General features: G+C 40.4%; 1 protein-coding gene across 1 annotated transcript in view; it reads left to right on the top strand.

The window, feature by feature from the left end:
• The window catches only part of NUP214 (nucleoporin 214), a 3229616-nt gene that overhangs the window by 1224167 nt on the left and 1991058 nt on the right, over nucleotides 1-14391 (top strand). The window contains exon 16 of the mRNA XM_044058190.1: nucleotides 2056-2205. Coding sequence (XP_043914125.1) covers nucleotides 2056-2205 — 150 coding nt within the window. The remainder of the gene's footprint in view (nucleotides 1-2055; nucleotides 2206-14391) is intronic.

Here is a 14391-nt window from a genome sequence, read left to right as displayed (position 1 = left end):
TCTACAGACTGCTTTCTAATTGCAATGCACATTCTGGGTAGATCAATCGTGATTGCGGACAAATTGAGCAGGAGCATCCTGATGTTTTCCGAGTGGTCTTTCCACCCTTTGGTGGTGAAAAGGATATTCCATTGATGAGGCCAACCCTACTGCAATCTCTTTGCATCCCCTTTGAACAAGTGCAGCAGTTACTTTGCCCTGATTTCCCCACTCTCCCCTGGGGGGAGTCACTGAGAGATGCTGTACTTAATGATTGGCCCCCTGGTGTACTGTATGCCTTTCTCCTCATTTCCCAGTTTCTGGAGAAAGCCAACCGGTTGAAGAACAAGATAACTGTCATTGCTCCATTCTGGCCTAAACAGATATGGTTTCCTTTTCTGTGGCCTCACTTTGGGAACCATGGACACTGTACCCAGCTCCAAACCTACTGAGGGACTCATTCACCCAAATCTAAAAAACCTCAAGCTCACAGCGTGGCTTCTCCAGTTCCAATGATTGTCAGGCATACTAATCTTACCACCCCTGTTCAACAAATTGTTTTAGCCGCTCACAAACCTTCAACTAGACGATTATACAGTAGTAAGAGGGAAAAAAAATTCAACACGGGCAATAGACAGCAATCCTGACTCCTATTCTGTGCCAGTTCATAGAGTTTTAGAATTTTTAGCATCACTTTTTGATGTGGGAGCATCCTCCTCAACTGAAAGGTTTCATCTAGCTGCAATTTCAGATTTCCATAGTGGTTTAAATGAGACAGCGCTAATGTCACATAAACTTTGTAAAGCCTGGGACCACCATACAAGGAGCCATCTACTTCTTGGGATTTGAATCTGGTACTACAATCTCTGATTATTCCTTTATTTGAACCATCCGCAAGTTGTAATTTGAAGTTTTTATCCTGAAAAACCTTATTTTTGATTGCTGTTACTTCTGCTAGAAGAATATCAGAGTTACAAGCCTGATCTTGCAAGCCTCTTTTCCTAATTTTTCATAAGGACAGGGGTGTCTTTGCGAACAAATCCTTCATTTTTACCAGTAGTAGTATCTGCCACCAATATTAATCAGGTTATACAACTTCCAGTATTTTATTCCCAATTTTTCAAACAAAGGTGAATATTGTCTGCATTTACTTGATGTTCACAGACAATTATATTTTTATCTACACAGAATGAAAGAATTCATAAAATCCAGTCAACTGTTTGTTTCATTCTCTTCTGTTGCTCTAGGCAAGCCAGTCTCTAAGGTTACTTTAGCTAGATGGCTTAAGGACTGCATAACCTTTATTTACAATAAAAAGAAAGTGTGGCCACTGGGACCTGTTAAAGCTTATTTTACGAGGGCAGTAGCCGGTTCTGCAGTTATCCCTGCCAGGGTGTCTATAGATGACATATGAGCAGCGGCTACTTGGGCATCTTCACATACCTCTATTGGTCATTGCAAGTTGGATTTGATCTCTTGGGGATGAGCTTCCTTTGATTCAATGTTGCTCAGGAATTTTCTTCCGTGAAACCTCCGAGGATTTTGGTAGCTGGAAACTCTGTCCCACAGTCAAGGATTAAGTGAAAATTGACATCATCAGGTAAAGAAATTTTGTCTTTCCGTAATGTTCCATCTGTGTTGCTGATCTTTCCTTGTCCTTGACATCCCCACCCTCCTTCCCCCAGCCTTTCGGACTTCTTGGTGGATTGCATGTATCCCTCTGGTCTACATTACTCACTTATGAGTACAGATATGCTCTCTGCCTCTGTTCTTTCTGGTCTGTTACTGTTTTATGCAAACTCTATCAAGTAATCTAGAGAGGAGCATTCTGGGTAGAACTAAGCTTGAGAGTTTTTAGAAGGCCTGAGCTGGAATAAGTCAGTTCTGAGATACGGAACCAAACTCACAGTCAAGGATAAGTGAAGATTGATAACACAGATGGAGCATTATGGTAGGACATAACTTTTTTCTCTACGCACTTGGTCTGCATTGCTGGATAATGTAGTTTATCTTTCAGCTTGCATGTTTAATATGCAATAAGTACTGTCCTTGATTGTTTTCATGTTTATGTTGTAGATCGCTCACTTTCAGAAGGAACTGGAAGAGCTAAAATCCCGAACTGCAGTTGCTTCTTTCACAGTAGGGACAACAGAGGAGACCAAGATTCTACGAAAGGAAGCAGACGAACTTCATACATTTCTTCTAGAGATTAAAGAAACCACAGAGGTGAGTAATCATGCAGACATGATTCAGTAAGTTTTATAATCAAAGTAAATATATTAAGAACTACAAACGTAAAGAAGCACCGACAGTACCACAGCTAGGAGATTTATTTAAGTTAAACAGTACAAACAGTACACAGGTTAGCGCTTTCAGGGATCTACCCCTTCATCAGACAACTGTTGAAATTCCACACTCCCTTAAATACTTGAGTCAAGTCACATGATGATAAAGCAGTTACCCTAATCACTGTTAATTGAAAAGAAACCGCGGTGGTGGTGCTGCGGTAGCATTGTCGCCTCACAGTAAGACGCTGTCCGGTTTGATTCTCAGCTAGAGCGTCTTTTGCGTAGAGACATGCGTGAATGGGCATACCTTCGTTGAAGGTTGTGCGTCAGGGCTGGTAATTCGGCACGTAAAAATCAACTACCAATAATTAGCGGACCGGAGTTCCACTGTGGCGACCCCTAACCGGGAAAAGCCGAAAGACACAACAACACAACTGTTAATTGAAAAGAAGCACTGTTGCCAATGCAGAATAAAAATATAAAACTAAATAATGCAATAAGAATATCTTGCATCACACATTCCTTGTCCAAGCTAATGATACTGTTAAAACATGCATAGAAAAAAATACATACAAAAGACATATAAAAAAAAATATATAAAATCTATCTGTGAAAAATGTGTACAAAATACATCTGACTTGATACCAATGAGTATATGTACTAATGCATGTTCCTTGCTAAGAGTATATAGGCGTAATATAAATAGTGAAAAATATATAAATTAATGCTAAAATGTACTTGTGTATTTACATACACATAAAAGCAGCATATAGACATGCATAAGTATAAAAATATAAAATATATATATATATATATATATATATATATATATATATATATATATATATATATATATATATACTGGACATGCCATTCAAAAAACTCAATGGTCGAGCTTGCGACACCATTTGATTCAAACCCGGAGGTTTATCTGCACTAAATTGTATGATCCATCTCTGTTCGGCAGCTTCTGTATCATTGGATAAATTGCCCCATCTCTGTTTCTCCGACAATATCTGTAAAACTAAAAATTTGTAGATATGTTCTGGTCCTGTATTCTTAGTGTGCATGGCAATAGCACTACTTTCTTTAATGTTTCTGATGTCTCTATAGTGTTCAAGGATCCTATCGTTTAGGCGTCTATTAGTCTTGCCTATAAAGAAACTGTCGCATGCTATACAATATGCAAAATAGACCACATTTGATGTAGTGCAGTCAGTGTAAAAATTACTACTGTAGCTAAAATTCCTAGTGGGATGTGCAAATGTGCTGCCATATTATGTATGTGCTTTACAGGCTGTACAGTCCCTGCACATATATGTACCCAATCTGTCAGACTTGTTAGTTGTACTGATTGTGGCACTTCTATAGCATAATTCATTTCTCAATGTTCTATTATTCTTAAATGTGAAGCTCTGCTTAGTCCCAATTATATCTTGTAGGCTGTCAGTCTGGAAAGAGTACCCCAACTTTTATTAACATCACATACTACATTTATGTTGCAAACGTTAGTGGCATCCTAAGTGTATTGTCTGTACCTCTGTATTTGTGTGACCACCTCTCTGTCAATAACTTGTCCATCCACCTTACCTGTAGTATGTGCAACAAAGTAGGGTCTACATCTACCCGCCCTATTACTACAACCATCTACGATAAACCTATCAATAGTTTTTGCATCATAACCCCTATCTAGAAATTCTAGTTTAAGCTGATGTAGTGCTGTCTGTAATTCGTCATCATCATTAAACAGTCGCATGATCCTATATACTTGGCCTTTAATAATGTTTACCTTCGTGTGGTTAGGATGCATACTAGTATTGTGTAGGAATGTATTCTTCCCGACCTGCTTCCTAAATAGACTAGTTCTAATATGGTTCAGGTCATCTCTCCTCACTTTGACGTCCAAGAAGTCAATTTCAGTACTAGAGTACTTAGAAGTAAATCTAAGAAATCCAGTGGTGTTGTTGAGGTAGGTAAAACATGCATTCAGCTCTGCCTCTGGACCATTCCACAACAAAAAAAACATCATCCACAAATCTGACTATCATACATACTATTAGTTAATATGCAAGTACGTTCCCATTGGACCAAAGAAAGGTTGGCATAGCTATTGGCACAGGCCGTACCCATAGCCACGTCAGCCCTCTGTAAGTACTTCTGTTGTTGAAACAGAAAAACATTGTTATTCAGCACTATGTCTAGCAGGCTACAGATAAAGGTCACTTTTGTTCTTGTTAAAATCAACACTATGTAGTAGTTCCCTTATACTCTCAATCCCCCATTCATTGGGGATTACCGTAAACGATGATTCTATGTCCATTGTTACTAGAAAACTGCAGCGGTTTGTTAGTCTCTGTCCATTTCAACCTAAAGGTTTTCAAGAAAACTTTACAGTCACTTAACACACTCTCACAATTAATTAAAAATGGGTGCAGTCTCTTTTCAATATAGATGGATAACTGTTCAGTAACCCATCCCTTTCCTGAGACTATGGGATGCATGGATGGCACTAAAATATTCGTGTGTATCTTAGGGAGACCATAAATCTCAGGAATGGTAGGATTACTGACTGAAAAGTACTCAAATAACTCTTCATTGATCATACAGTGATTAACAAATCAAAAATAAGAAAGGAAACCTTGTCAATAACACTTTTTACAACATTGTTGGAAATAGTCTGATAGGTAAAATCATCGTTCAATAGTCGTAGCATCTGATCTACATACATACACTTGCTTATCCATCATGACAATGCCCCCTCCCTTGTCAGCAGGTCGTATCTCAATTTAACCCATTTGCTTTAATTCTGACAAAGCATAATATTCCTCTCTGCTTAAATTGTGAAAAGGATTAGGGAAGTCATTTCTAGTATCTAGCATTTCCCTCAGTTCTCTATCACACACATCAATAAAAGTGTCAATAACTGCATTGCTCAGTGGAACAAATATGCTAGGTTTTTTAAAAACATTCTTAGTCTTTTGGGAGTTACTGCCAAAAATAGTTTTTAGTGTCAAAGTCCGACCAAAAGGTTTAAGGTCTTTAATAACTTCAGTTAAATCAGCCTTCCTTGCTGGAACAAAGCTTAGCCCTTTATTCAAAAGTCTCACCTGGTTTTCTGTCACTGAGTGAGATGAAATGTTGAAAATTAGACCTTCCTGAATCTTTTCCTGTCCTGGCCCTCTGCACTCAGCGGTCTTTGCTGACTGCAGTTCACGGAACGTCCCCTGATGGGCAGAGGTTCCTGCAATAAACAAACGATTCACATTATCCACTAGACCAAGGCCACTCGGCGAACTATTAAGGGCTGTCTGCGAATTCCTCGTGTCCTTCGGTTTCACTGCTGCAGTGCTACTAATATCTGGTTAATGTCAAAAGCCGCTTAAAATTGCATTCATTAAGGTAGAATGATATAATTTCTAGGTTGTTAGTTACTGGAGTAATATAAATTTGCCTGGACTATTTTTTTATTCGTGGATGACACCCGTGCACACACACACGCACTCACACACCCTTTAGTGTTCTACACCTTTAACATTCTGGAGTGTTTTCCATTTGGTGGAGATTTTTAGTTGATGAATATATATATATATTTTTTAATTATCTTGCAGATTGACATCTTACTAATTTTGCATGCAAGTGTTCTTAAGACTCTCTTAGTTCTGAAAGAGAAAAGTGTTAAATATTAATAAAATTCACTCATCAGTTTCTTTGCCTTAGAGTTTTCCCCCTGTGGCACTCACCTCGTCTGCTGTTTTTTAAACTATAAACTGGGATTGTGTAGCCTGCAAAAGTTTTTTTTTTTTTTTTTTTTAAATACGTAGTCTGTATATCTTTATAGCCACATACGTTGTACGGCATTTGAAGTCAGAGCAGTTAAAAATGACATAGTGAGTTCTGAAGAATCTGACAAAATGTCAGTTGAACAACTAGTTAAAGTGCAGCTCAGAAAGACTCATACTGATCTGAACCAGGATAAGTAAATAGCCACCTTTTGCACAGCTGAAGTTCAGTTGACTGGACCTTGAAGCAGCCCGGCAGGGTTGCAAGTGTTGAAACATGTGGTAAAAGAGCAATCCAGTATTTTTCCAAATGAATTGAAATGACAGCGTATACTAAAGACAAGAGCAGAATATGAAATTCTAGAATGGTAGGAAGCTGAAGCCGCTCAAAGAGCAAGACAAAATAAACTCGCAGAGAAGAAAAGGAAACGGCCTGAACTGTCCTTGACTCGGCAGTGGGAGAAGTGGTGCCAGCTTCAAAAAGCTGGTACTCCATTTCATGAAATGGATGCGAGTAGCAGGAGTGCAAACCCAGATGAAGAATCCCAAGGCCAGTACTAAACTGTTTCCTCAGTATAAGGTGGGGGATGTCTTTGATAGTGCTGTTTGGTCATTTGAAAAGGTATACAATCAGCACAAAATTCACACATCTGCTTTTTGAAGAGAGGATATAATTTTTGACGGAGCTGTGCATGCTTTAAGATGTCTAATTTTGATTGTGTGGATTGTTGTAAAGTTTAAGCTCCTGCTTGAACCTCCTACAAAAATGTTTAAGAAGAAACACAGAAGACAGTGCCAGTGATTTCATTGCAGAAATACTTTAGTAAGTTGGTGAGTGGATGTCAAGTCAAATTCCTACTTTTGAAATGTTCACTGGCTTTTCTTGTAAGGAAGCATGCAATTGTTACTTTGCATGAGGGGTATAAGAAAGTAGTTGACAGAATAGGAATGCAGTCTCACTGAAAGGATGGGAAATTTGTAACCTTTTCTAGCTAGCATGGCACAAATGCTCAAGAAGGGGGCACCTAGCTTTGCACTGGAATAAGGGCACCCGTGTGGACAGTCTAAGCCAGCAGATTCCACAGGAAAAGGGGAAAGCTACTGGTTCCAGTACATACCAAGGACTTTGGGTTAAATAGTTCCAGTGTAACAGTGGGGCATATACAGTCCAAATATACAGAGGCAGGATGAGGAATGAAAGCCACACTAGTTTTGAGTCATCTTGAATTGCTTTAAACTGTTATGTTGGTCCTGTACCCAGTCCTATTAGTGGGTGAAGAAACCAGTGTATCTGATGAAGCTGTTTAGGCTTCAAGTGTTACGGAAGAGTAATGCTTGCCCAGGCAGTCCAATCCATTTCAGTTTATGAGAGCGACACCTTTTAGGGTACCATTGGCCAGAGACCATTTAGACTGGAAGGAGATAGGAAAATGAGCAGTGTTTGATATTCCGCCAGATGTTCTAATGTGAAATGATTTTGATAGTACCATAAACACAACCAGGCATAGAAGCAAGCTCCTGAGGGAGGCAGCCAACACCCGCAGTTTCACCTGAGGTTGGTGGTTGGTAATGTGGTTACTTAAGTGGAAGAGCTGAATAGTAGAAACAGGCTTGATCTTGAGCCACTGCTACCCAAGGGTACTGGGCATCCTTGGAAAAGGGCTACTTTTTGGAAGAAGTAATTGGAAGCAGCAAGCCTAAATCTGAGCTGTAAGTGAAATTAAAATCAGATGGGAGGGGGGGGGGTTGCAGACATCAGTGAGGTTGTCACAGCAGCTGTCCTTTACGCAGCTTCAGGAAATCTGATCAGTACTGCAATATTTTAAAGGCATGGGCATGTCCACTGCTAAGCCAGTGTGTACAGAACTGGTGGTGCACTATGCAGGCCCAAGGACTTGAGCAGACAATTAGTCAGATAGTTACCTGTCAAGGCAAAGGGATATCTGGCAGAAGTAGCAAAAAGTTCCTACTCTGTTAACAGAAATGAAAATTATTAACTTGAGATATATTTTCATTCCCCAGGCTTTGTTTCTTGGGGTCTAAAGAAAAGTCACTTGTCTAAAAAGGGGAAAGGAGTGGGACAGGCTGTGATGCTGGCAGTTTTTTTTTTTGGTAGCAGAACATGCAGTTGCATGTAACGTATCACCAGAGGGTTGTAAGGAAACTTCTGAAGTTGTATAGAATCTGCATTTTTATTTTAGTATTGTAAGCTTTAATAGCTCCTTGTACACACTGACAGAGATTTCCCTGTAATAACCAATGTAAATTAAATACAGCTTCCCCTGGAGTTAAACTGTAAAACAGGAAGCTTTCATCTAAAATCAAAACTAAACTTTAAATACACAATTTAGTTAGGACAGCACAGAGAAAGCAGCTGCTGAGCAGCGGTTGGTCTGTATCTTCTTAACTGGACACAAATGACTCCAGCAGAAAGAAAGCAGCTGCTGAACAACGGTCGGTCCTTATCTTCTTAACTGGACACAATGACTCCAACACCGAGAAAGCAGCTGCTGAGCAGCGGTTGGTCCTTATCTTGTTAACTGGACACAAGTGACTCCAACACAGAGAAAGCAGCTGCTGAGCAGCGGTTGGTCTGTATCTTCTTAACTGGATATGACTCCAACACAGAGAAAGCAGCTGCTGAGCAGCGGTTGGTCTGTATCTTCTTAACTGGATATGACTCCAACACAGAGAAAGCAGCTGCTGAGCAGCGGTTGGTCTGTATCTTCTTAACTGGATATGACTCCAACACAGAGAAAGCAGCTGCTGAGCAGCGGTTGGTCTGTATCTTCTTAACTGGATATGACTCCAACACAGAGAAAGCAGCTGCTGAGCAGCGGTTGGTCCTTATCTTGTTAACTGGACACAAGTGACTCCAACACAGAGAAAGCAGCTGCTGAGCAGCGGTTGGTCTGTATCTTCTTAACTGGATATGACTCCAACACAGAGAAAGCAGCTGCTGAGCAGCGGTTGGTCTGTATCTTTTTAACTGGATATGACTCCAACACAGAGAAAGCAGCTGCTGAGCAGCGGTTGGTCTGTATCTTTTTAACTGGATATGACTCCAACACAGAGAAAGCAGCTGCTGAGCAGCGGTTGGTCTGTATCTTTTTAACTGGACACAAATTACTCCAGCACAGAGAATTGGGGATTCATTCATTGCCTGCAAGATTGCAACAATTGCTAGCTACTACTAAGAATTTGGATGGAAAATAGCTATGTACATTTTTTATAATGAAATTTGTTTTTTATTTCCTGTGCAAGTGCAAATACTTATTGGCTGCATATTTAATTTTACAAAATATGTTGCATTTTTGTATTTCAAGTAAAGGTTATTTAATTTTGTCAGCTTGCAGCTAACCGTTTATTATTAGGAAAGGGTAGTCACTGAGTTGGTGGGCTGTTGATTATTGGGAACTAAATAACAATACCTCCAACTCCAAACCACAACTGGAACCAGTGAAAAACCTTCACAGCAACTGGTAAAATCCAAAAAGCTTTATTGTACCACACACCAGTTGAGCGCTTTCTTCCCTACTGAAGGGACTTCATCAGAACAGTTTCAATTTTACAACCCAGCCCTTTTATGTAAAGAAGCACCCAATTAACCAATTAATTATACCAAACACTTGCATAAAAAAACTAGAGACATAAAAACAAGATGCATATAACAATTGTGTTTACAACAGTTCAAAACATTACATAGCAATTACATATCGGATAAATTAACGTTCACTATAAAAACTTTAAAAATATTCACTCTGTCTAAAACTGTTACCCTAAAATATTTTTTAACTTCAAAAAACATGCCATATTCACATTTTCACTAATACCAGGTGTCTGGGTGGCATTCAGCCTTAACTGCCACCTTAACTCACATATATCTAAATGTACATCCAGTATTCTACCCTGAGAGTCCTTAACCAACTGTTGCAGTACAGAAAACTTAAAAATATGGTCCTTATTCTCAGATATATGCCTACTCAAGGCGTTAGTCATTTTGTTGTTTCTTTTATCCAATAACTGTTCCTTAAATCATCTACAGGTTTTGCCCACATAAAAAGCAGGGCATGACTGACATCTAGCCACATGTACCACATTCTTACTGCAACAGTTAAAGTGCCATGCAATGTGTATATACAGTCCATTTAGCCTCAAATACTCTGGGGTCACTCCTATATTCGTACAACAATTCCCCATTCCACATTTAAAATTCCCCCATTTTCTGCTAGAAATAACCACTCCTTCATTTCCTTTTGATTCTAACAAATTTTTGAATGATCTGTCCCTCCTAAAGACAATCACAGGAGCAGATCCTACTTTTTGCACAGTACGTTGATCATATGACAAAATTTCCCAATTACGCCTGAGTATTTCGAAAATTCCATCTGCATCCAAATTGAAAGAGGTAATAAAACTAAGCTTCCTATCAGGCTCCTCCTTTCTGACCTGATAGGCTACCTGACCTCTACCATTATTCCGAGCAGGCCTGTCCAAAATGGGTTGGTAAATGCCATCCGCTCTCTTTTTAATCACCTCTTTGGCCACTAGACCACTAGGATATCCTCTCTTCAAAAACATTTCTGATATAAACTTCACTTCTTCCCTAAATGTGGCATATTCACTCACTATTCTAGCAGCCCTCACGAGCTGCCCCTTAATGATTGACTTTTTTTGTACATAAGGGTGCCAACTATCAAAATTCAAATATGAATTGGAAAAAGTAGATTTACGATAGATGCCAGAGGTAAGTTTTGCAGTTTCCTTATCAATCTTTAAGCCCACATCAAGATATGTTATACCTTCCACACTATAATCATAGGTAAACTTTAAAAATTCCATTGTTCCATCCCAAATTATTGGGAACTACATTGAAGAATGGCTGGCTTACATGAAGAGAAGAGTAACTGTGTTGATGTTCTTAGTGTTTCACTGTTGCAATCATCACATTTGGGTTATCTGCTTGCAGTAGCCCTCAGTCAGCCTGATTAACAAAGTTTTGGGTCCTACGTCGGTTGCTGTCTCTTCTGTGACGTCAGGTTGTCAGGGGTATAAAACATGCAGCCAACGTCATTCCATCAGTCTTTCTTGCCGTGCGGTGCCCTAAGCAGAAGCAGTTCGCAAGTGCCGGTTGGCAGACTCCTGAAATTTTCGTTTTCGATTTTCAGAACGAAGTCTTCAACTAAAAGCTAAGTACCCCGTTGAGGAAACTTTTTCTTCCTCTAATCCGATGTCAGTAAAAGTAAATAATTGCATTACTTGTGGAAAGCAAATACTTCATTAAGATTTTCTTTCGTACTATATTCCTTGCCTAGGCCCTGATCATGACATACCTCACTGTCAGTTTTGTGCCTTATTTAAACCAAGAACTATCAGTCGTCAGTATATTTTCGCTTCTAAATATTTTGGTGCTGAGTTTAATTATCCCGATATGTCTTCGGTAAGCCATCCGACTACAGACATTCCGAAAAAACACAAAAATAAAGACAAAGACAGGCCGCCGAAGCGCCGGTACTCAATGAGGTGCTTTTGCAGCCCCTGATACCCGCTACTTCAGATTCGCAGGCCTCTACTGAGACCCATTCGGAGTCTGGTATGCCGCGAGATGCTTCAACTGTGGAACCTGCGGATGTCTCTACCTTGGATGGGTCTGGAGCTGCTGTGCAGGCACTGGCTTCTAAGGGTGTATTCAGGCCTACTGACTTGCATATTAAATTGACACCATCTTCTTCAAGGCTTAAAACTCGAACCAGGCTTAGAAAATTGACGCCCAGGCCGAATTGGACAGGCCTCTTTGCCTAAAAAACAAATTATAAGAATGGCTGAAGACCTTATTACTTTAATCTGGGGAAGCCATCCTTCCCCTCTAAGAGACCTAGGACTGAATTTGCTTATGATACTTCTGACCAGGATTCTGAAATTTCTGTTTTCTCTGATGATCAGAATTTACCCTTATCTACCTATGAGGATTCTGATGCTGAGGACTCTATTCCCTCTGCTCTCCCCCAAGAGGATTTTTCTTTTGGTGAAACCTTGCTTACTCTCAGGGAGCATTTTTGTTGGGAAAGTCAGGATTTTTCTGATTCTAAAAAGAGGCTTAGGGTTTTTTTTTACTCCTGCCCCAGCACAGGCCTTTATCTATACCTCTTGTACTGGACATTGTTGATGATGCCTTTTTGGAATCTAGCATGGCCCCTGACCCTTTACCTCCTGCTCCCAGAAAACTTGATAGATATTACAGGGTTCCTGACTCTCAAGTTCCTTTTCAAAAATCCTACTGCGGATCCTGAAACCATTTCACAGGGACCCAAGGGCATTAAAGCTACTACTGCCAAATATCCTACCGTTCCTGATAAGAGATTCCAGGGCGCTGGATAGATGGGGTAAGAAGGTATACACTTCTGCAACTTAGGGCCTTGAATTGCCAGTTTCATATGCTAAAGTAATCAGCAGCATATTAATGGATTGCTTAAACAGAAAATGTTGATTCCTGATTGTGCTGACAATAAGGATTTACAGGATTTAATGCATTCTGCTGAACAGGTTGGAAAACATGCTTTGCAATGTGTTTTTGATTCACTAGAGGCATCTTGCAGGGCTGCTGTAACTGGGTTGTAACTGGGTCTTTACTTAGAAGGCATGCTTGGCTTAAGGAGCAATCCTTGCCAGATCATGTTAAAGTGAAATTACTGGATGCTCCCTTAAATTAGGACCACCTATTTGGCAACAAGGCAGAAGAAGTTCTTAAAAAGATAAAGGAAAAAGCTAAATCTATGCAAACTGTTAGATTTCTTACAGGTACAACCTCCAATATTTAGTGGGCATTGGCCTTCTAAGAATTGGTCCTTTCCTGCCTCTTCCAAACCTTCAGTCCAAACCCAGATCCAGCAGAGTACCCAGGCTTCAGTCCCAGGGCCGCACAGGACTAAACAGTGGGGGGCCTCCACTTCCAAATCTGGGAGTAATAACCCCCCCCCCCTATGGAAACTGTCTCTATGACTTTTTTTCTAAAACTTCCAAGGAACTGACTGTCCCTTTGGGGGGAAAGTTTGCATTTCATGCAAAGAATTGGGAACTCATTACCCAGGACAAATGGGTTTTAAATAGTGTCCCAAAGATACAGATTTCACTTCCACACATTACCAACTCCAAGCGTTTGGCCAGATCTACCTCTAAATCAGTGGGCAGAGGCCTAAAAGCAAGTACTGTCTCTCTTAAGCATAGGGGCTATTCCATTGGTACCAGAAGAGTAAAAGGGACAAAGTTTCTACTCGGGGAATTTTCCTGGTACCCAGAAAAGACAATTCATGTCGTCCTATCCTGGACTTGTCTGCTCTAAACACCTTTTTGCTGATTCTAAAATTCAAGATGCTGACTCTTCACTAGGTGCTTCCTATGCTAGGCAAAGATGCCTGGTTGGTAACACTAGATTTAAAGGAAGCATACTTGCACATCCCAATCAGGGAAGCTTGCTAGAATATACCTATTCTTCAAAGCAGGCTACATGCACTGTCAGTTCTCTGCACTGCCCTTTGGCTTATCTATTGCACCCAGGGTATTCGCAAAGTGCCTAGCTCCAGTCATTGTGTTTTGCGGGCAAAGAAATATTCAAATATATCCATACCTGAAGGATTGTGTAATTCAGGCGAAAAACCAGGACATACTTTTGAACAAAGGGTGCTAACTTGTCAGGGGGTACACCATAAACAAAAAAATCACACCTGGTACCATGTCAACAAATTATATTCCTAGCAGCAAGCTTGAATACAACTTCCCAGATGGCTTTCCTCACACCAGAGAAACAAATTCACTTGGCAACCTACTTCAGAGAAGTGGCCACAAAAACCCTGCTATCTTCAAGGCAAGTACTACAAGCCTTGGGGTTCATTGTCTCCTGCATTCTTCTAATTTCCTATGCAAGACTGCATATGAGGAAACTACAATGGTATCTAAAAAAGCCTATGGTGTCAACATTTTCAGGATCTAGAAGCAGATTCCTATCATACCTTGCGTACGCCTAGAGTTCCTTTGGTGGGTAGAGTCCTGCCACCAAAACAAGGGACTACCATTCACACTACCCACTGCCGCCCAAACCCTAAGAACAGATGCATCAGACTATGCATGGGGGGGGGGGCGCACCTGGCAGGGAAGTGCATTCAGGGCAAATGGAACCCAAGTCATGTTAGCTGTGCAGAATGCTCTGACCGCCTTCAAGGACCACATTCTTCCAGGACAATTAATGGTAAAGAGTGACAATGCCACTGTTATGTGGTACATAAACAAGCAGGGGGGTACACATTCTTATCCCCTCTGTGGACTAGCCATGGCATTGTGGTACACAGCCT

Source organism: Protopterus annectens, chromosome 16.part0 (genome assembly GCF_019279795.1).
Source record: "Protopterus annectens isolate FY-2018-M chromosome 16.part0, PAN1.0, whole genome shotgun sequence".
Lineage (NCBI taxonomy): Eukaryota > Metazoa > Chordata > Ceratodontiformes > Protopteridae > Protopterus > Protopterus annectens.
This window is presented reverse-complemented; position numbering and strand designations above follow the sequence as displayed.